The following is a 24040-nucleotide window of genomic DNA, read 5'->3' as shown; positions in this document are numbered from 1 at the left end:
AAATGACTGCAAGTCTTTGCACTTCTGATAATCAGATTCTCATTTATTTATCTTCAAAATAAAAAAGCCAACTCGTCCATGCTTGACTTCAAAACACCCATTTCAGAGGCAGCTCTGGAGAGTTCCAGTGTCTCAGCTCCAGTGCCTCTCACTCACCTCTTCTGAAAGGTTACGCCATTCCCTCCTGAGCATGTTACTGTGGTAGTACAAGTGTGGCTCTGCATACTTCACACTCTCCAAGTTTGCGTTGAGTTTCTCCCAGAAGCCTTTGGAGTTTTGGAACTGCGAAGTGTTGCAGAGAAAGCATGAATACAGGCTGCCCTCTTAAAGAAATACCTTATCACCCTCCCACTAAGTGACTGCAAAGACATGTGATTAGTGTAAAAACAATCTAAGTGAAAAACAACGTTAAACCAAAGCACCAAAACTAATTTCTCTTGATGGGATGGCAGTGGTAGCACTTACTTGACTTGAGGTCACGATTTGGTGCCTGGAATGGAAACAAGGATTTCTGGGTCACAATTCATCTGACCTATTTACATGTTTGAGATGCGAAGAACTGCACCACAGACTACACTGGCCATATTGTCTAGACTTCCTCTGACTGTAAAAAGAGCCTTAGGCTACTAACTTAGATGTAAATATTTACATTTGGTCAAATAAATCCCATTTGAGGTTTCTAGTAGTTCCAAACAGAGGAATACCACCATGGCCACGACAGCTGCAGAATGCCACTAGTTTCAAGCTGCATTAATACTTACATTGCAAACATCCATTTACCAACCTCAAGTGTGCTTCATCCCATAAAAGAAACAAAATCCAAAAATTTCCATAGCAATTCTAAAGCATTTTACTCTAATGCTAAAATTAATCTAAACTCAGCTGTGAACAGACAGGAGGAACAAAATCTAAACAAAACCACACCAGTTTCCTGAGCTAGTTCTTGGACTGGTATAAAAATATGAAGCTGCTGTTTATAATGGGGGGAGAGATGCAATGGGGGGCAGTGCTGAGGAAGAGATGAGATTAAGGCAATTCTTTTTGACAGTTTTAAAAAACAAGAGATGGTACGAGCTGTTCTTGCCCCTCTTAATATACATTATCTCCCAACACAGACACTACAGTAACAACATTTGAATAAAAGGGAGCTCTGAGTTCACAATATTCCTCCACTTGCACTAACATACTGGATTTTTCTCTCTTCTCTCAACTATCCTACAATAACAATAACCTTAAAAGAAAACCTCAAAAGGAAGAAACCACTTCCTACTGTAAACTATAATTTGTCAAGGAAAATAAATTTCAAAGACTCAATCCTGCCGGCCACTTTCCTCTTGCTGCCAGTGCCTATTGTCACTTTGTTATTGTAGCTGCAGCAGAGAAAATAAATCTTGGGTTTTGCTTCACATTAGTTATATTTAGCAGCTGCAACCTAGGATCTCATTTGCCATCATATGTTCACTCTGTTGGACCTAAGTCGTGAGATCTACAACCTACTACTGCAGAATGTTGCCTAAATGTTACCAATATGAAATCAGAGAAATATTTAATACAGCATAAGGGTATCATCTAGTGACCAATCCATGTAACAGCACTACCACTGCAAAACTGTGTTCAGGCCACACTGGACTTGGATATGTGGCAGGGGGAAGCAGGACAGCAATTTTCTTTAATATTTGAAATCTCTAACAGGAAGCGGTATGCTTGAGTGATGTCTGCTTTTAATCCCAAAAAGATGCATTGTATTAAATCTCATTAAAAAGCTGAAAGTTTAAAGTAAAGGATTTTTTTCAATTAAATCTATTATTTCTTGAGGATCATCAGGGCAAGGACTAAAAAGAGAAGGCTTCTTCATCTTAGGTGTTTATTTGGGAGACAAGAATTAACACCTAAGCATGACACTTAAAAGACATTGTATTACCAGAAGTCAAAGCAAGGCCTTAACAGTTTGCAATACACAAAAAGCTCCCATGAAGCTTTTCATAAGTAGTGGGTTTTTAACTGAGGATAGAGAGCTCTTTGCTACACCCCTTGGAAAAGATGTGGAGTGACAATTGCCTTCAAGAGGCCCATGTCTCTGGACTGTAATGCTTTGTCTCCCAAGCAGTGAGCATTCAGAGAGCGTTGTAAAACATCACTCTGCATCCCAGGGACTCAGCACAGCACAAGGGAGAAACTCTTTCCTGGTACTCTGACAATTTCTTGCACTATATAATTTCAACTCTTCCCCTGGACCTCCTCCTATTTTCTTTATTTCCCTGCTTCCTCCTGCCTTCTCCCTTTCCAATTGAACTTATTTGCACACTGCAAGTTTGGTTTGTGCTTAAAAAGTGGGGGAAAATTACACTTATTAATTGCAATCCTTATGTAGAACTTTTGGACAATTGGACTAACCATTCCCCCTTTCTCAGTATATCTTGATGAACAAGAATTTAGTGATAAAAACACCTGATACCCAAATAGCACCATTTTTTAAATGTGAATATGGACAAAGCCCTCCTAAAAGCTCTCAACAACTCATGGACTTGAGAACTCCAAAAAGTTCTCAAAGTAACAATTCACCATGTAATAAAATCTCTGCAACAGAAATACTACTTGTAGAACCAGATCTGTGACCAGGGTCTGACTCCTGATGCCAACAACATCCACCAACTGAAACACCAACTGACCACTTAAACTCAAGCTGTGGTGGGTTTGTGGCACTGGTGTGGTACAAAACAGCCACAGCATTAAACCTTACCCTGTGCATTAGCATCTTTGTCCTCATGCAAGAGTCAGAGCAACTTGCCATCAAATAGCAGGAAATATTTGTCTTTAGCTCAACTCTGACCTTTTCAATCTGTTTAGGTTTCAGACAGAAATAGGAAATGAGTTCCACAATCAGGAAGTATAGCTGCTAAAGGCATGTGCCCCCAGGGGCTTGAGGTTCAATTTCAGACAAATTAAAGTCCTGCTAACTTTGACCTCAGTGAATTACAGGGATTGTCTGCACACAAATTTTCTCAAGATCTGATTTTCCCAGGTGTCCCAGTTCTCAGGACAGCCTTTCCAAGCAAAGCCATGCAAAGCCCAATTCCCTGACAGCAACCCTATGAATTTGTACAGCACAGCTGTGAAGCACTGCTGCAGAGTGAGAGAGCAGTGGGCAATTTCACTGATTTTTAAAAGGTTTTGTGAACAGTGATGCTTTATGACTAATTTAAGTACATCTTTAAAGAGCTACATGGAACAACATTGTCATGTAATTCAGAGTCTAATCCTATGTGTTGCTGGTATGTCTAAACTCCTCATGCTTCCTGTTAGCTCTCCACAACAAAGTGCTTATTAAAATTCTCTTTCAGATTTTGTATGGGAGTGCTCAGGAAAATGTCAAGAATTTCTCTAAACTGGAGCTGAGGGAGTGGAATGGGAAGACAGGAAGAATCATTCATGTTGTTTTCAACGGAAAGTACAATTTCCTACCCAAACAACCTGTGCTCTCCCCATACAGCCCACTGCTCTTTCCAGGCTGTGCAGGAATTTGTCTAGATTTAGTAGCCAAAGCCCTGACATAAGTGCAATCACAGGATGCTCTGGACAAAACAAAGTGAGAGGGTCACGAACCATCCACACCAATGGCAGCGCAATGAAATAGCCCTCAAAGTGGGCATATGTAGACATATGTAGAAATCCTACTTGTCTTATGCCACCTCTGCCTTCAGCTACCAAAGTCATAAAGTGAAGTGGTATCAATCTGATTAACAAGAATTAATTCATGGATAATCCTCCCTGTTGAATAGAGGTGTCTTCAGAAAGGGAAAAAAACCCCACCATCTCTGAGTCTGATTAACTGATATTTTATCGCTGCATTTTAAATGCATAAATCATTTCCAACAGGGCAATTTTCTGTTCACATCTATTTTTGAATAGGGCTGTGGGGACACTGCTGCATTAATATGTAGCACACCCCCAACCCACAAAAAAAACAGCTACTAATCTGCAAATACAAATGTGGTTTTATACTGGAACTTACCTCTAACACAGGTAGAGAAATAATGTCTGTGGCACAGATTACTCCAGGGACAACCTGTAAACACAGAGAAATTACTTATATTCTTATAATTTAGCATAGAACATGGGGCATCTAAATGAATCGCCATCACCCATTTCCTCCAGGAAACTAACTAGCCAGCTAAAACTGTGCCCTTATTTTTTTAAAAAACAACATATTAGAACAATGTCACAGCAGAGAAATTAAGACAATATTTGCTCTAACTGTAAAGTCTTGCTTGAAGTTATTTTACTTCTGCAAGCTTACTTGTAAATCTTAAGTCTACTGATTCTGTTTGTCCCAGAAATAACTGCATGATTTTGCTGGTTAAATGTATTCTGTATTCATAATAAACCTCATATGATAAGGAATAAATTAGTACTTCATTATGAAAACTGAGACATTTAACCATCCATGCAATTATAATAACTGTTCTTGGTTTTGCAAATGCTTTTACTTGTTGACAAAAAAATTGACTCATGGAAAACACCACAAAGGGTAAGATTTGGCAAACTAGAACAGGCATAAAGCACAGGCATAAAGGTATCAATTTGGACCATATCTATGAAAAGGTAAGACACACAAGCTATAGGCTATACCAAGGGATAAAAAACCAGACCCTCTAGCTATTAATTAAAGTACCAGCTGTTATCTTACCCCAATCCAGTCATGCAGTGATGTGTAGGGCAGGAGTTTATCCAGGTTCTGAGTTTCTGGACACATTCTGCAGTACAGGGAGGCTGAATGTAATGTAAAAAGATTTATAAGGGCAAGACTGTATAAACTATCAGTCAACAAGAGTAGGTTTCACTGATCTTTATCTGACACTTTTTTAGGGACAAATCCTGCTGCAGTCCCTGAAACAGCTTCCTCCATCGTGGAACTGGTCCCATTCTGCGCACAAAAGGAGGAAGAGAAGTCCAGATGGCTGCAGGGCCGGGTCAGCTGCTTGGCTACAGCTCAGCACTGCAGGGGTCCTTTGTACAAAGACTCTGCACTGGCTAGACTGAGAAACTACCTATTAGAATAGAGTATCATGATAAGCCAAATCCTTCTGAAAAAAATGGTTTGGGCTAGAGCTAGAGGAGAATGCAGCTGAGGAAACAATCTCCAGAGACCTAAAATAATGATAAATCCATTTGTTCCATTAGACAGAAGAATGCATTTGAAAAGTTTTACTGCCATTCTGATTTTGAGATGCCTATGTATCTTCGAAACTACTGATACTGTCTCTTAATGCCACAAAACACAGGTTAGTTAATGCAAATCATAATCAAAAAGTTCAGAAATAAGAGTCAGTTTGTACTGCCATGGCCCCTCTTTAGTGTCAACTGGAGTATGCAGGAAAACTCAGAATGCAGGAAAAGAAATACCTACCAATGATAAATTCTTGAATGGGGTCGAAAGAATGACATGTTGACAGGTTCTCAGAAATCCACCGAATAATCTGTCAGAATGAGAACAGGGAGCTTGTCACATCTCTCTGTTTAATCAAGTGTTGTAAGAGGGTATAGAAAATATGGTTTTGGTAGTTAACACTTTGCGTGGAGTAGTGATAGAGACACAAATGTTTTCAGGACAGCCTGGACTGATAACAGAGTTTAGGGCAGCCCAGCTGATGAGCCTCTTGGTACTGCCAGGTGAATCAGGACCTCTCTTCGGCTGATGCCATTCATGCCCTGCTCTTGCTTTGTATAAGACATCAGTCACTGTAAAAAAAATTTAGAGGATGTTCTTTTCCCACCTGCATTTCCAAGTCTTCTGTGTGTTGGAAGTAGAGCAGGGCACAATGCAGAGCTGCCAATCTCTCACAGTCTCGTTTGCTCTTCTGTAGGAACTGCAGCAAGGCACTGTCACTGATGCTCACATCGTACAGACTTCCTGCATCGCAGTCCAGGACTGCTGACACCCATGGGGACCGGATGGAACAGTTTTGTAACGTGCCAATTCTTGCATCCTCACCTGAAGAACATTGGTTTGAGAACAAAAAGGAGTAAGAATATAAAATTTGCCTGCTACCAGTATTTCTCTTAAGATTCCTAGGCCCCCAGCAGTAAGAAAGAGACTGCCTCTTGCACTACCTGCCCTGGTAATACACTGAAGAGGAGTAGGGATGGTGCTGGCTCCATAAAGAAAGCAGATAAGGAGCACAGTCCATACTCAGTTCTCTCCTTCCCTATTGCTAACACAGAGAAGGTGTAGAGATTTCAGGCTCACAGTGCTGCTCCAAGGCAAATCAGAGTATGTGCATGGAACAGAGTGGAGCACAGGGACAGTAGCAGTAGCACAAGTTCAATACTAGAATTAGCACCTATTGGTACAGCTTGTGCAGGTCAGAACTGCTCAAATGCAGAAACACGATACAAACTTCTCTTGGTGGATCTCTTGCCATCAATCCCAATGGCCAGAACAGGAAGGTTCTGCTCTACGATTATTCACTGAAGCATCAGAACAAAACCATTTTACTTATGCTAGTACCAGTGTTCATCACCATGGTACCATACAGGTACTCTGTTTCAGACCCCTGGCATCAGAGAAATCAGGCCCACCATCCCGCAGTGATGCTTTGCACTCATTTTTAGCAGGACAGTATTTCATTACACATACAAAACAGGTATTAGCTTCCTGTGATGCTGCCCCTGCACCAGTTTCCACAATTTATGTCCCCTTCACCCAATCAGAACACCAGATTTCTGTTTTCAAACAAAGGCACCCCACTTCCAAAAATAAACCACTTCCCACAAAGACGTGTTTGTTGGAAATGAAGTAACATGCATCTCAGATGAGACTCTAAATTAAATTGCATCAGCCTGATCAGGTGAAGGAAACACAGATTTCCTTTCCCCACACCCTCCAAACACACACATTTAGAGCAACTCAATTGGAGGAAGGAAATGTAAAATCAAATTTACATCTCATGTGAAATTTGAAAACAGTGGAGGACCAAGAACCATGGGCAAAGTTGGGGGAAGGGAAACTATGAAACCAAGGTATAGAATTTCAAATTCAGTGAAAGGTCTTTTTCCATTTCATAACAAGCAAGAAGTATGAAATACATAAAGTATGAAATGCCACTTCAGCTTCTTTTTCTAAAATGGAAAGTAGCAAAAATGTCATTCTTTCAGTATCCTTCCTTTGTCAGAACACTGTGCATTAAGGAAACATTGAGAAATACAACTTTCATGTAAAGAGATAGGAAGAAGTTTCCACAACAACAACTAAATTACTTAAAGCAGTTTTACTATACCTGTCAGAAATAAACTATAGCACAGCATGTCAGGATGTTGAATGTTCAGGAGGTGCAGGAACTGGCCAGGCAAATAAGCAGCCACATAATAGTCTATTGAAAGAAACAAGAGTGGTCAATTTAGCACTTGATCACTTATTTGCTTTAAGAGGCTCTTTCACAGGATTCTCAACTTGGCCCACTTCTCTGTGAGGAATTGATTATATCTAGGAAATATAAAAGGAGTTAATTAAAAGCTGCTGTTGTATTAACACAGGAAACACTAGCAGTACATTTGGGTTTCCAAGGGATGATTCAAGAAACTTGAGATACTCAAGAACTCAGCAGCTGGTGTCCAGCACAGATTTTGAGGCAATTTCAGAGGAAGCTGCTTACTAATAGTGAGGCATTGCAATATCAAATGCCAAATACAAAAGGCAAGCAGAAGAAAAGCAGCAAAACAACACTGCTACCTAAAGCCAAGGAAAAAAAATTCCTTTCCTTCCAGAGAAGAGTTAGCCATTTGTCTCCCTACAACACAGAGAATGGCAATCACACAGGAAAGTAACACAAGTAACCTACCAAGATTCATAAAAGCCACTTCCTTCAATTGATGAGATTCTGTTCTTTCTAGAGAAACTGTAAAAGTTTTGTTATAACCTGAGGGGAAAAAAAAAAAAACTTTAAAAACCTCAAACAATAAACACCATTTGTTACCATCCACCTACGACTTTATAGCTAGAAACTTCTGCCGTTCCCATAGACCCAAACAGGGATCTTTTAGACTGTTTATTTTATGGGGTTGTCTGCACAGACAGATTTAATCCATCCTAAGCAGAGTTCCTGCACACTTAGTAGACTGGCACCGACATAATGCAGTTCTTTAGTGTGTGAAAACTAGCCACACACTGCACAGCCTATATTTGTGTTTAAAGAAGCACTCCATCCCAGAGCAAGCTTGTGTAAAAATACCTTTCCCCCAGAAAAACCCAAACACAAATCCTTTATATAGCTGTGTTTCACATTTTGGTGAGCTTTCAACTGCTTTGAAGAATTTCCACTTTGTTTATCTGCATGCCTTATTGCTCTAATTTAGTTCAGCTCAGTTTATACAAAGGCCAATTTCAGACCTGCTACGTTTGCATGGGCTTTGCATCAGCACAGCTGTTGTTTTAATCTAGACTTGTACCACGCTTCTGGCACTCAGTAAGAATGACACAATGCCCTCAGATTCCTCTGTCTCTGAGAAAAGCTGAAGATTCTAGTAACTAATGGTGTCATGATCAGGACGCTACTTAATAATGCATAGAAATTCAATATAAGATCCACAGTTTACAGGATCACCAAGAGAAAAATCACCTCCAGCAACACTACAGAGGCAGAGGTGTCAAAAGATATAGTTTTTCGTACAAAATACTGACTGAAGTTAGCTTGCAATGAGTCAGTTTACTTGCCATCACCACTTTGTCACTTGCTAGCATGAGCACATGCAAGCTAAAACCAGCACTGCAGAATTCAACTGCAACATCGTGACTTCTCTGATGATGCTGCAGTGACTGTTTTAACAGGGGTGGGAAGATTCCAGCCAAGATTACAGAGGCTGCAGAACAAGCTGAGCTTCTTAAATATCTTCAAAATATGGGTTATGGACTCCAAAATGTGAGTTACGGACCCAATAGTCCACTGCTTCTGTGGGTCACTGCAGGACCATTATTAAAATTCTCTTGTATAACTGATGAATCTTACATGAACCCACAAACAGCTCTGCACCAAACAACTCCATCCCACTGAGGTCATTTCAGACATAGCTAGTCAATGTCACCATATTTATCCTCAGTTTCTTCCTAGTACAAATCAGGATGTACAAAGGCTGGCTCCAAGCAATCCAACAACTCTTTGGCTGCACGTCACATGCGTCTGCGGAAATCAGCCCTTCTCAGCAGTGCAATGTACAGTGTGTCACACCCAAAAAGGACTTTTTCCAGTTTATTAATGCCTTCTCTTGAAGGCATTAAGAACAACACAAAAAGGTAGTTCACTCAATCCCACAATATTCCAGCAGCAAAGAAATGTGTATGTGCAGCTCTGATATATGAGAAGCATCCTGACACAAGAAAGCAAACAGTTAAGGTAGAACAGAGACATAGCGTGCACTTGAACAGTTACTCCATACTATGTAGCTTCTCAGTTGAGAAATAATTTGCCTCTCTGTCCATGTATCAAATAAAAAAATCACGATAATAAGAACTTTTATTCTGCTTGGAATAAAAAAGTGTCCTTTATTATTTTAAAACAAAGGCATTAACTTTAAGAGCTAGAGCACCACTTACACAGCAACTATTCTTAGAGTCAGTGGGTGTTGCACCTCTTGCTGTGAAAATGACACATTGAACTGGAATTCTAAACAGACACTCAAGCTAAGAGCTGTTGGCTCTATTTCCCATACAAACGCCTTATGGCATAAGTACAACACACCTGCAAGCTCCCACAGATTTCATTGATGTCTGTGCTCAGCATGCCGGAAAGTCTGGCTAGAAATAAGGAACCAAATTAATAACCATTTACAAGGCCACTGGTTTGAAGCTACTCACTCAGCATCAGGCAGGAAGCCTACAGCAGGAAAGCCAAAGTTAAAGGCAGCTGCTGTCTTGAAACACCAGCCACAGTAGTTTATTGTCTGCAGACTTTGGGAGTTATTTGTTTGGAAAGGCATTCTCTGACTCTTTCAGCACACTGACATTCTCCAAAATATAGTAAGTTAACAAGCTAGTCTTACCTTTATGCAAAAAATATATGGAGTACATGATCTCATGAGGAATATCAGAGACTAGACTACAACACACACACAAGCCTCCTAAAAAGACAAAATAGGGAAAGAAAATTCACTTGTTCAGCTGAATATCTAGACATCTTTATACTGCATAAAACCAAATCAAGACTGTTTCAAATTAGAAACTAAAAATAATCTCTCAAAAAAGGTAAGGATTACGGGAATATCTATTATGGACTCTAATCATCATTTACCGAATGAAACAAAATCAAGAAAGAACAGAAGAGGCAATCTGGCACAATGGAAACCTGGGTCCTGTCATGGGCAGTTCTTCCTTTTAGGGGAAGTACATTTTAGCCCTGTCCAGGAGAAATCATACTTGCAGCCAGAAAACGGATCAAGCCTTTCTCTACACAGACTGCCTCAATCCAGATATTTTGTGTTCAGGAGCTGTCAGATATGCTCAACAACATAATAAAACACCATTTCTTTGCTTTTCAAGTAATCTCATATTGGCAGCAGCATGAATACACTACCAAAGCTTTCTCACACTAGAAGTGATAGCCACTTCTCCCCTTTCCAGCTCAAAGAACTGCTATTACCTTTTTTAGGAGAGAAGTCAGTCCCTGGGACGAGTTTATTTCAGCCAGGGTACTCCATACAGGAAGGTTTCCCACTCCCAGAATAATTCTAGATCAGACTGATCCTATTTTGACCCCACTGAATGGTAACTCTGCTTTCATCTCTTATAAAAACTTTAATCTCCTTACTCTGATGCTTTGGCATTCAAGTTAAAAACCGCTTCCAAACCACATTACCCCAGTACAGCTGGGAAAGCTCGTCCACAAATATGACCATTCACCTTTTACCTTTATTGGAAGTTTATCATTTAAAAGAAGAAAAGAAAGTATTACTAATACAGGTACTGTTCTGTAAAAAAAAAAGGCTGATTATACAAGTTATGCAGAAAATGGTACAGTATGGAAAAAGCACAAGAACAAAAAAAGCACAGGTACCGAGTTACTTTATTTGATGAAACGCCTCGGTATTTCATACCACAAGTCTGTACCATAGCTGTGATACAGATATGGCTGAGACAGTTCATGCTTCTGCCTTCTGGGGAAGGTAACTGCTTTCTTAAGATGCAATTTTTCTTTCTGCTTATTCTTAGCTGACTGAATATGGTTTGATACAGTTTTGTTTGGATATTTGAGTCATTCAGACAACAGACAGGGCATTTTGCCAGAGCACTTGGCTTCTTTCAGAACATGCATAATTTTTAAAGTAGCAGCATCAGGACTCATGAGGAAGACTGGAGAAGTTCCAGCAACCCACTGGATTGCTGTTTTATTATCAACAGCTCCCTTCCAGCACTGAAAATTTCTTTCTTGTATGCTGGAGTCTTCTGTGTACACTGCTCTGTGAATTGCACAACATGCAAGCGTGTTCAGACTGAAGTGTCAGTGGGCAATGTGCAAGCTGACCACAGAAATGGCAGCTATGGGAGACGACAAATAGGATGTGCATCTTTCAACTCAACAATATTGGTCCATGTGTCAACAAACTGAGCTACAAACAACCGGAAATAACAAACGGTGCTTTGTTAATACAGACAGAAACATGGCAGCCTCAGACCAGCAGGTGTCCAAGCGAAGTTACATCTGACACAGTCCTGGCAATCCCAGCAGAGCAGCCAGACACTAAGAATACACCACAGACTCCTTTCCTACCCTTAGCAGTGCTCTCGACAAATTAGAGCTGGGTTGTGCTGCTGCAGGGAAAGCTTATTAGCCTATTTCACATGTATGCAGAGACAGGTCTTCCACACTACTCATTTCAAAATCATTTGCAAACAGTAAAAGCTGTAGCTGAATGCCGGAAGGTAGGAAGACTCATGTGAGGATATACTTGCATGGACACTTATCTTTCTGGAAATAAAAGGGAAAAAAATCTTGACCACAAAGGTTAAAAAAAGAAAAAAAAAAAGAAAGAAAGATAAAAAAGGATTAATTTAAAAATAAAATTCTACTCCTATTCGGCAAACAGCAGTTACAACTCTGGCACTCGACAAAGTCAGCCCACTGAGACTGTAAGAGTCACCTATGATATGCAGAAATTAAGTTTTCCCTAGGAAACTTTAACTAAATTCCTCATTTCTGTTCAAGCAAAAACTCAAGACATGAGGCTGTCACAGCATCTCAACACAGGATCCAAATGTCACAACTCAAATACAACATTGCACCAGGGCATTTTGTCTAGTTGTACTGACTTAGGAGGGACTTGCCTCACTTAACTTCAGCCATCCAAACATCTCTCACTTAGACCCCCATTCAGCAAAAAAAGAAATATGGATTGACTCATCCTCTGGAGATGCCTATTTCTCTCTAGAAACATAGTCCAGATGCCTAAATTTCAGGTGGATAGTTAGCTGATGGTAATCCAGTGCCTATGACCTCTTACTGCCTGCAATTTTTTAATATTGAGCAAATTTAATTGAAAAATATTTCTAAAGCACTAAGAGAAAACATAACAGTACAGTGTTTATCTAATAACCACTGAATTCTGGACATGCCAAGTTACTTCTGAGACTGGAACTGCTTGATCTCAGCTATTCAAGAATTACATGGGGGTTTTTATCTGGAGAGATTTTGTCTGTGCTGAGTGTAAGGAACAGAGCTACATTTCTGCTGCAGAAGTTTGAGAAAGGAGAAGTGATTTCATTCAAAGTTCATAATGGCAGGAGCCAATAACAGTTTAATTAAATGGGAAATTGCACGGAATATTGCAGTTTAGAGTTTTGCCAATTATACTTTGCCAGGGGTGTCCGACTGGTACAAGCAGGGATACTGGCATTAATATCAGAGCTGTGCTAGCAGTCCCACAGCAGGCATGGTCTGCACCACAAAGAACTTGCAGTCCAGTTTCACAAATCACCCCTGAGGCACAAAAGGGAACCTTTAGTGTGATTACCCACAGTGTTCTTCAACAACCAGATATGGTTTTAGCACCAAAATAACTTGCTCCAAACTGTTAGTTATCAGAAATGGGCTGTGCAAGGTAATCCTCAGTTTTAAACAATATTCAAGGAAAAGCCATATATAGTAATCTCATTTAAGTGCAATTGTCAAATTATCTGTTTCACAGTAAGTGCAACGAAAAGCACTTACTTTTGCTTTTGCTTTAGAAAGGTTCTACACAGACTTTAAATATTGTGTCACCAGACAGAAAAAAAAACATTTTACTTACAGTAACTAAACTAGAGTCTTGTTGGAGGATGACTGCATTTCATCCTAAACTCAAGGAGGTACTTCAATCTGAATATACTCCTCCCCAGAGGAGTATAGGTTTTAAAAGGAAATATATATATATAACTCAATAATATTTTCCATTATTGGACTGGCTGTTTATATAAGAAAATGTCTTGCTAAGAGAGAAAAAGCCTAATCTGCATTTGAAAGATAGAAACTTGGCTTTCTCTTATTTCTAATTCCTTCCCTTTAATTTTTATAAGCATGCAGTTTGCCTTGGTGAGAAAAAATATCCACGTAAGGAAGCTGTATTTCACTTGATTTGCACTAATGGTTATTTTCAGTGCAAGTGGCAGACAGCTCAGCAGTTCACTGTGTGCACAGCAGGCCTCAGGGAGTGACATCTAAAGCCTCTCTTGCAACACTTCCCTGTACAACTCTGCTGATCATTCAAAAGTTAAACAGACACCATCTACCTCTACCTGCCTGTATGTCTAATTCAGAAGCTGAACAAGCTCATAGCATAGATTAGGATGGAGGGAGACTCCAAAATCCTACAGGTTTAAGAAACATTTTAGGTTTAAGTTTAAGGAATCATATATATATATTAAACCTTTAAGTAACACATACTATGTTTAGTCTCACATATTTGGACCTTCTAAACACCACACACTAACAGCAGTATGAAGCTCTTAAAGCCTGCATTGCACATGTTCTGTGTACGTATGTCCACTCTGTAACACAAACATATACCAGATCAGAAACCCAGACAAAACCTTCCTTGAATTTACTTTCTAACATAATTTTGGTCAGCTTTAACATTAGATTGCTTTAATGTAACACACAGCCACACTTTGGTATCTGCTGGATTCTGAAACTACCAGGAAAACACTACGGTGTTCTAAGAGAGATTTCACTAGAGGAGAGCATGGTACCAGTTCTTTGCAGCTGGGCTACCAAAAGGTTTCTGGGTGACTGTTTTGTTATTGGTGTTGATATATAAAACCCTGGGTACGTCAGCTCAACTTCACTGCAGCTTTCAGAAGGTAAAAAATTTATCAAGACAAATAAAGCACAGTTGCCTTCTCCCTCTCCTCACAGTTACCTGCTATGTATGCTCTAGAGGAATACAAATCTCACACTCACATTATAAATTTTTATATTTTTATGTGTCTTTCAATATTTTATGAAGAAATTCAATAATCAATTAGGATTACACTGCATGATAATTAATAGTGGAGGTAATTTTGACCATACTTCTATTTATTCATTACCTGCTTTACTTGTGAAAACCTGAAGGTTCAAAGATTTAGATGCAACATCTTGATCTTGACAGTAATCATATCCAAAATTCACAAGTCTATGAGCAAATAAAGATCACTAATTAAAATACTTCATCCATAGAGATTTATCACAACAAAAAGATCATCAGAAGAGTCATTATGTAACCAAAATATACTAATTAAATTATAATCAAATGGCCTGTAATGCAAGTTAAATTAGACTTTAATCAATTTGTTCAATGCTGTTAGAAACAAGAACCCCAAGACTGCATACCAATTTTTTTGTTATCCACCAATTTTGAACATACCTGACATTCAGTTACTACATTGTCCAACCATTCCTACACTTTGGAGTGAAAGCAAGTTGTCATGACATACTGGAAATCCAAATACTTGTGACAGCTAATAACTCAAAGGTTTTGCAGACTAACTCTACAGCTCATGTCTGTTAACCTACATTTTAATGTGCAATAGGGACACTACCTTCAGTGGAAATACTTGAAAACAAAAGCACAAAATCACATTTGCATGGAACTTGTTATACCATGACATTTTCAGTCTCATGCTGCCTGTGTTTTAAGTGTTTTTACAAATCTTTAAATCTACAAGGCCTATTTTCACCCTGCAAAACATGCACCAGAAGATTGTAGTCAGTCTGCTTTAGTTTTTTTTGGGTTTTTGTTTTGTTTTGTTTTGTTCTTTTTTGTTGTTGTTGTTGTTGTTGCTGGGTGTTTGGTTTTTTGGTTTGTTTTTTTTTTTTTTTTTTGGTTGAATTTTTTTTACAGAAAGTATTTTGATCCTATAGGGATTTTGCCCTTGGTCATCTGCAGTAATTTTGAAAAACAATAAAATAAAGTAAGATACAGCATTGAAGCTCTTACAGGAGCTGTGCTCTTTCAGCATTGACTGTAAGAGGATACAGCCTGCACATGCACATGCAGGAGCACCATGCTGAGCCTTATGCACAGCACTGAGACATTCCGAGAGCCCCAGCTGGGGCAGGGTGGAACTAAACTATCCTCACCTACTGATACCTGCCCTAATAGCTCTGGCCTCCCTTTTTATTCACAAAAATAAATGGGCCTTTTTGGAATATAAAGATAGATGAGGATTATGTCAGAGTTAAACCATCCTAACTAGTTTTTTCCCTCAGTTAAAACAGAGCCCTGAAGAGACAAGCTCAGATGCAGTCATGTGCATGGCAGACACAGAATCAGACAAATCTTCATCTTTGGAAGTGCAGGCTGCTGAAAGGAGCATGCTGGAGGAGAACAGAGTACAGGCAGTGTCTTCACAGGCCATAAAAAGGTGCTACTGCTTTGCTTAACTGCCCAATAAAACTTGCAATAGCAATTAAAAATGCAGAGCTTCCCTTGACAGATATTTTGACATCACCATTACAACATGCCCAAGGTTAAAGCAAATTAATTTAAATAGGTTCAGCATACTCAGAAGGTTTAACCTATAGCTAGCTCTTCAGACAAATAATTTTTTTAAATGACACTAAGAAGCAGTCAAGGATTAAATTACTTTTTACAGTTGACCCTGATGAGAATAAGAACTGGAGGACTGGACACAGTTTTCATGTTTTTCTCTTGTTCCAGTACCATGTAGGCAACTGCAAACAAAGATATTGTGGTTTGGACAAATTTTACTTGGGCTTGTAAAACGTTACCACATATATTAAAAGGAAAGCAAATCAAAACATTAAAAAAACAAACAACTTACTTTAATTGTGTGTCATTTACAGCAATATCCAGGTGGGATTCCAGCTGTTAAACAAAAAAGAAATCAAATCTGTTCTTTACAGAGGTCAATATACTATGTTTAGCATTTCAGACTAGTAAAATGTGTCATAGTCACATTTCACCAGAGTCAACACTTTAACAAGTTTATCTTCCTCTAATCCTTACAGTCACTACAAAAACTCCCATAAAACAGATTTTTCTTAAAACTGAGAAAATAAATTGCTGCAGTGCAGCAATTGTCAGCCACTGGGACAAAGGTCTAATAACAATCACATGTTATAATTTTTATGTTCTCTTTTTTGTATTTTGGCTGCCACAAATGTTCCTGTCTCAGTTAAAGCTGACACAAAATCACATGGTTTCTTTGTCCAGTACACTTGATAAGCCTGCTTTTTCAATAACTGAGTATAAGATCAGTATAGTGTCATATATGTCACTTACTGCCTTCTAGGTCAAAAAAGTGTATTTCACTAAAGTATTTCACTAAAGTTACCTTACTGTGGGAAAAATCTGAATCTGACTGAATATATTCTTGACAAGAAAATAATGCAAAAAATCCTCAAAAACTCCAGTTTTCCTCTGAAAAAGTTTCAACAATGAGAAAGACAAACAGATCTCTGTAGCAGTACCTGGAAAACATAATTGCATCCCACTAAAAACCATTTATAATAAAATACTCATGACTTACTATTGAGTTAAAATTTTCTTCAGGATAAAACTGGACACACCTTAAAGTACTCTTTGATTCCTGGAATTAAAAAGGATGTGTTTTGTAAGTAAGAAAGGCTATTATACAGACTGAGAAGTGACTGGATACTCAGCACCATTTTTCACACTCAACCTGCTTTGCTAAGAGATATGCAGAAGTTAGGGGACAAAAGAATTTAAAAACCACACATAACCCCTCACAATAGCACTATGACATGCTTCCTTCCTGTCCCAGATCATTATCTGCCAATCATATATAATTGCGTGGGCTCTCATTTAAGCACAGCAATACACGTCTCACACATTTTAGAAAGTTAAAAAAATGTTTCCATATCTACCTATATGGCAAAAAAAATTGTATCTTACTTTGGTCAGTTCAAAAAGGGTATCTCAGAAACAAAAACATAAATACATTTCTCCATCACAGTTCGCTTCCTGTTATTTCATAACATTCACTCTTTTTATGGCTAAGAAGAATAAAGAAAAATCTTTTTTTTTTAATTTACAGAGAATGCATCAAGTGCAAATAGTCCATCAGACAAAAAAAAACCCAAACAAACCCTGAGTGTTTCAGAACTTCTTGCCAAGAACCTGTCCTCATTTGGTCACTCAGTAAGTCTGCACACAAAATACTTTCTAGATGTGAATTCTCTAGAAGAGAAGCATTATAGTCACAGCAGTTTTGGATAGATTTAGATACTTTTGAATAAAAGACCTTTCTAAAGAAAAAAAAAACTACCAAGCCCACCTTTTTTATAGAAAGCAGTAAGACCACCAGTCTTCTTGTAATGTACGAAGCACAACAGCAGCTACAGCAAGTTTGGCTTTTGCTTTAGGTTATTTGAGGCAAGAACAAGAAAGACCATCCTAATGAAAATAAACCCCTGCTTGCTACTCCACACACTTAAAACTTCACTGTCACTAGACAGGCAGGAACAAAACTGCAAGGATGACTTTCAGCTCACCTTTGGAACAATGTAGAAGAGTCTTTGCTCCATCATATCCCACTGTGCCCAAACGAGGTCATCTACAACTTTGGCTCTTGGAAGCTGACCTGACTTTTGAATCACCTACAGGGAAAGAATAAAAATATTAGAAGCCATCAAATAAGGTTTTGCAACAATTATGCACAGTCTGTGCTTTAAAGAGAAAAGCAGTGAGAGAACACACACAAATAGCTTGGAAGGAACAGGCTCCTTGTCAGCAGCATGAAGTCCACCTTTGTTGTGTGCAGAGTGCTCAGTTTAAAGAGATCAGAAGCACAGTTTTCAGAGTACACCTACTAACAAATCTTTTCTTTCAGTCTTCCTTGCAAGAAATCACCACTTAAATTGCTCAAAGTGAACAAAGAATAGCAGAGGCACCCTTCCTCAGAGAGGAGGGAAATACCACAGTCAGTTCAGAATCAGCTACATTAACTACTGAAGGGAGATGTGTCAGCTCCAAAAGAGATTTCTATCCAAAGTCTCAGCCATGTGAGAGAGAGGGCTGGAGTAGAGAAAAGGCTAGAACTGTGGAAAACTGCACACTTGCATGATATAGGGAGATTTAATTTCAACCAAAGTAAATCTGTTTGTCAGAAGGACATCAGATCAACCTGTTTTCTGATTATACTGAAGGCTTTGCTCCACTACTGTAATCTAGCATATAAAATACATCTGCTTGAAGGGTCATGCAAAACTGAGAAAACCATGAAAGATGCAAAGGGACAAAAATCAAGTCCTTAACTTTTCCTTCAAAGCCTACATTCACCTCCATAACTCAAAACATTGGCTTTCATGACACAATTATTTACTACATGAGACAAGTGCTCATTAATAATAAGTCTTTCAAGCAGAACATCCACAATTTGTTGACAACAAATTCATGTTAAAAATAGAACAAGAGATGAGGGGAAACAGAGATTGGAACATTCACTGTACTTGGACTGTATCTAAGTTTTACATCTTCTGTTAGTTTGTTTTTTTAAGTGAATCTTCTACTGGGTTCACACAGACTCACAATAGACAATATTAGGAAGGCAACTCTGAAAATATTTTAAATGGTTGCAAATATTTTAAATGGTTTTAAAATGAATAAACACTATGTTTACTCCCAACTTCTAACACACAGAAGCATTCAGCAACACATAACAAATCCAGTAAAATAAATAATTTTCCTCATAGATTACAAGGTGTAAATCTTTTCAATCAGCTTTGTGGTCACCTGCATAAGTTGCCATAGTAATTGATGCTTTCTTTAATAAACTTTGTGTTGCCCAAGTATAAAGCTAAAACAACTTTCAAAACTTTCAGCTAAATTAATTAAAGCAAAAAAAGTCAAATCCAAAGATTTTTCAATCTTACCACTTTGTGTTCTTCTTCTGCAACAACATGAATGTCAAATTGTTCAATATCTTTAAAATAAAATTTAAAAAAATCATTACAAACAAACATTTTTAAATGCTTTTATACAGCTTATTAAACAAGCTCACCTAATAGAATTCTGTAAGAATATTTCAGGGCAGGAAAGTCCAACTCAATGCAAGAGGAAATGTGTGACACATGAGCACAGGTACCCACACAGAGACCTGCAGTGTCTTCCTTTCGTGAGCTGAGAGTGGCCTCAACCATAACACCTCATGGAAACAGCTCCCTGCCCACATCAGCACAGCACAGGCTTGAAGAGCAATGACTGGAATGTGCCCAAGCAAGCCAAGGAGCACCCGTGGAAAGAAAGGGTCTGCGGAGCTGCATGCCCACGTCCCAGACTATCCCTGACCTGTTTCACTTCCTGTCATGAACACGCCTCACCATCCTTTCCCACACAAAACTCCTGGAAGTTATCCACAGCTGGCCTGCATGAGAAGTGCAACACCCACCCAGCAGATGTTGTGTTTCTGATTTAGCTCTGTCCACCTAAGGCCACCTACCTAAGGCTGGTGTCTAGCTCAGGGAAGATGGGCCTCTCCAAGGGGATGGAAAAAGAGATCTCACTCTATAATAGGAAGGGAAAACCCAGTCTTTTCCAAGTGTCCATCTTTATCTATTCCCTGCCATTAGATTAGGCTGAACATGCAATGTTAGCTGAATCCAAGGAACTACTTCTCTATTCTTGTCCCACTTCCCATGTTAAATGACATCTTTCAGTAAACTGATTTGCTCTGGATTTACGTAGGCAGCATAAGGAGTCTATTTTAGCTTTTTTGGAAATAAAGATAACTGATGAATGTAAGAGCTAAGCAACTAATTGTAGACAAAAATGGCCATTCTGTTAATATTAAAAAAAAAATCAGGTAAATGATACAGTTTTTGAAAGACCTTTGGAACACCTAGAATAACTCACACCCTTCTTTTTCCTGTTTTTTCCCCAATAAAAGTCTACCAAAAATACAATCTATAAAAATCATCTTGAAATAAAAGAATAACAATGTACTTTGAAAATATTAACTCACATTTATCTTCTGAAACTAGCAAGAGACGACTTTCTCTAGAAGCATTTCTGCCTTCAACTGGATAAAGAAACTATACAGAAAATTTCACAGAAGTAAGTAAAAAACCAAATTAGTTTAGAATATTTATCTAAAATATTTTGGGCTATTTTAGCTGGATATTTATATATTTTTAAATTAATTCAAGCACACTAATTATATTTAATTAGTAAAAATAGCTCTTATTACATACTAATAGTCACCAGTCACTAAAACTGCAAACTTTGGAAAACTGAAGAGAAATACAAAAGCAGCCTTCATGTTGCAGAAATATTCTATACCAAAAATTTTATGAAGTTTCATTTTTCTATTTCTCTGAAGAAACTGGGGACATTATCTCTGCAATAGTTGCAAGATAACATGAGATATTTCTGCACTAAACCATGTCTTCTCTCTAGCATAGCAGATTAAAAGGGCTTATCTTTAGATTAGTTGAATACTTTACCTGTACTCGAACACAGCTATCCACAGCCTTTAGGACTCTCACATTATTAATGGGATGAATTTCGATTAGCAAGGTTAAATACTTGGATACTGCAAAAAAGAACATGTTTTATATAACTTTGTTTTATGTCAGCAAGTTTGTTTTCTAAAGAGAAATACCTGAGAAAGAAAACAAAAAGGTGCAATATTTCAAACAGTATTAAAAAATCCACTTGCAGTACCTGACTGTAAGAGCTGACTTGCTCTTTCTTCCTCTGTATATTGACAGAAGCTGACTGCTGTGGGAGGAGAAAACACCAACACAACCACAGTGAGTGTTCATATTTGACATTAATCTTATCAAACATCCGTGAAGAATGAGCATCACAATTCTTTTACCAAAAACATGTATGTTAAAGGAACATCAGAAGCTCTTCTAGATGTAGCAGATATGCACAAATGCAGGAGGAGAAAGTGAACAAAGGGGCAGTGTGTTGCAGATGTTTTAATAAAACAGCAATATTGTCACAGCTGTGTATGTTGTTACTACATTATCTGACGATGGATCCACAGAAATTCATAAACTGCTGTGGGCAACACATAGGTCAAAATACATTTAAGTAATTCTAAATCCAAATGTATCATCCTACTAAACTAAATCTTTACCAAAAAAATCTATTGATAAAGCACATATTTACCCAATAAGGTCCTTTCATTGTTGATGGAACAGCTGATTATGTGCAGATTCTTCTCAAACATATAGAGGTGCTACAGAGAAACACAGTAATGTTAATAACTGTGCTTTCTCAAACTCCATAAAGGAAACCATCTAACTACTTCTCCTTAGGAAAACACTGCTGTCCCACAGTTTTTATCTTAAAGCCATATATATTTTTACACCCAGAAGAACCACATTTCAAGTTTGAGTTGTGGCAGTTCTCTTTTTCTTATGTTTGTTTTTTACTGGTTCCTTTGAGCTCTATGTTGCCACTAGAGCAGCACAGTAGGCCTTTATATAAATACAAGATTTCACTCATTTCATACTATTATGGGGACACCTTCAAAAACTTGTTATCATGATTTTAGTTACTGAATTGCAGTGTGTCCAGTTTTAGAATGAAATAATGTCTTAAAATGGTATCACCAAAAGGAGCAAGAATGCACATATAAAGAAAACTCCAAACATTTACTTCTTGGCACACATATGCAATATGAAGAGGAGTGGAAAGGACTTGTTCTTTAAAAGGTGGTTTAGAAATGGAAGATTGCATGATGCCTTACTACTCTCAAAGCCTTTCAGATGTTCTGCAATGTGGTGCATTTTAACACTACAGAGAATCATTCCAATAGCTTCTCCAGTATCTTTTCTGTTTCCAACAAGGATACACTCCTTAAAGATATAACATAGTGTGTTGCAAAGCATCAAAATCTGAAATACTACAGCACTGTTGTAACCAGATAGAAATCTGGTATTGCTCTCACCTCATTTTGTTTAGTTTGAAGATCGTACAATCCAATGTGAGTGTTTCTCTGATTTCCCTATGGATGGAAACAAATTAGCACTAGCAATACAAATATACACAAAGTTAAACACTGGTCTCTTTTTTTCCTACCTTGTTTTCCCTGCCCCTTCACATACATCCTCACACACTTCCCTGTCCTATATACAAACAGGCAGCTAATTATCTAATTCCAAGAAAGCAAATTCTAATTCCAAGAGAACAAAGATTTATTTTTTTCATTTTAGAACTAACACATGGGATAAAGCTGAAATGTGGCCAATCCACAGCCCACAAGCCATTGCATAAACCTAATGCCTCTCTCTCACTTTGTTTCTAAACTGGTTTTAGTTAAAGGCAATAGGGCCAGGAAGAGAGATGTCTGTACAAGAATCAATAGGGATGCTCTGGCCCCTGGAGATTTAAGGCTGGAATTCTGAACCTCACCAACTTGGTAGGTCAAAAGGGAGTACAGAACCATTGAACATCATCAAAAGTCAGCTCCCAGTGATCTGGCTGTAGCCTGGAAAAAGAATTTCAGGTCTGCCCTAGGAAGTGATTGTTTAAAGGCTAAGTATTTTATAAGCTCACCATTAGCCTTCTGCCTTTGAAAAGTAACATATATCCTTTCTAGCTTATTGACAAATGATATATGATGATTTTGTTTGGGGCACTTACAAATGTTTGGGACTACAAATCAAAACTTTATTACTTCTTAATTTTTACCTTACCTTAAATTTTCCATATATATTAAAAAAGAAAATTCTGCTTTGCAGCATACACTGGATAGCAAATCAAACTGATGTGTATTAATGTACAATATTAATGTACTCTGGGTATAGCACTAAATTGCTAAACTACTGAAATTAAATCCAGCCACACAGGATTCTACTTCCACAGTGAGCTTCATTGTTTTTAACCACTGCTTATGGGGAGAGGGGAGAGATCTGTGGTTATTTACAAATTTATGGCAACTTGCTTTGTGAAGTTGAAACAAAAGCCTGAGTATTTACTTCCTAAGGGGTCTATTTCTGAGTGTGTCATTATTGTTGTGGCAATGACAAAAGTCTTTGACTTCTAATTTAAACAAGGAAAACAAAATGTCTTTATATTAAGACACAGGCTCCAGGCCTCCTAATTTAAGATTAAGCAAGTGCTTTCACAAATAACTTTTTTTTTTTTCAAGTGTGTTTGAAACATTAGCACCATTTTACTTAGATACTGAAAAATACACTTTACAAGACTGGTAATAGATCTACATCAATGCCCATGACTATGCATAAACTAGAACACTTGTTTTCATGTGCACTCTGAAGATTCTTGCATTACCTTGCAAATACAATTCACTTCTGTTAAAGTATCTTCCTTTACATTAACTATTAATGTCACAAAATATAGACACTGTCAAAACCATAGTACAACATAATACTCTAAAATAAGCTTGAAAATAAAACACAGTGTCCACCTTCCCCTGGTTTCAGCAGAATACACTTGACTGTCTCTCACTTAGAAGACAAAGGCTGTTTTCTATTTGTATCTATTAGGAAACAAGCCAGGCCAGCTCAGTCTAGTTCACATCCTCCACACTGTACACCTCCCAAAGAACAGGCTACAAGTGGTCAGTTCCCTAAGCTCC

At 38.1% G+C, this 24040-nt stretch overlaps 1 protein-coding gene across 5 annotated transcripts in view; it reads right to left on the bottom strand.

The window, feature by feature from the left end:
* The window catches only part of GSAP (gamma-secretase activating protein), a 44834-nt gene that overhangs the window by 15748 nt on the left and 5046 nt on the right, over nucleotides 1-24040 (bottom strand). For 4 of the 5 annotated variants that reach the window (XM_068189615.1, XM_068189617.1, XM_068189618.1 and 1 more), the window contains exons 3-20: nucleotides 22388-22444; nucleotides 21604-21673; nucleotides 21148-21204; nucleotides 20928-21016; nucleotides 20447-20516; nucleotides 19359-19408; nucleotides 17979-18083; nucleotides 16994-17053; nucleotides 16286-16329; nucleotides 14549-14634; nucleotides 10033-10110; nucleotides 7839-7916; nucleotides 7278-7370; nucleotides 5775-5992; nucleotides 5408-5477; nucleotides 4688-4770; nucleotides 4013-4066; nucleotides 157-282 (exon numbers count right to left, since the gene is read on the bottom strand). In XM_068189615.1, coding sequence (XP_068045716.1) covers nucleotides 157-282; nucleotides 4013-4066; nucleotides 4688-4770; nucleotides 5408-5477; nucleotides 5775-5992; nucleotides 7278-7370; nucleotides 7839-7916; nucleotides 10033-10110; nucleotides 14549-14634; nucleotides 16286-16329; nucleotides 16994-17053; nucleotides 17979-18083; nucleotides 19359-19408; nucleotides 20447-20516; nucleotides 20928-21016; nucleotides 21148-21204; nucleotides 21604-21673; nucleotides 22388-22444 — 1488 coding nt within the window. The remainder of the gene's footprint in view (nucleotides 1-156; nucleotides 283-4012; nucleotides 4067-4687; nucleotides 4771-5407; nucleotides 5478-5774; nucleotides 5993-7277; nucleotides 7371-7838; nucleotides 7917-10032; nucleotides 10111-14548; nucleotides 14635-16285; nucleotides 16330-16993; nucleotides 17054-17978; nucleotides 18084-19358; nucleotides 19409-20446; nucleotides 20517-20927; nucleotides 21017-21147; nucleotides 21205-21603; nucleotides 21674-22387; nucleotides 22445-24040) is intronic. The other variant, XM_068189616.1, reaches the window with a different exon arrangement.

Source organism: Anomalospiza imberbis, chromosome 5 (assembly GCF_031753505.1).
Source record: "Anomalospiza imberbis isolate Cuckoo-Finch-1a 21T00152 chromosome 5, ASM3175350v1, whole genome shotgun sequence".
In the NCBI taxonomy this organism is placed as follows: Eukaryota; Metazoa; Chordata; class Aves; order Passeriformes; family Viduidae; genus Anomalospiza; species Anomalospiza imberbis.
This window is presented reverse-complemented; position numbering and strand designations above follow the sequence as displayed.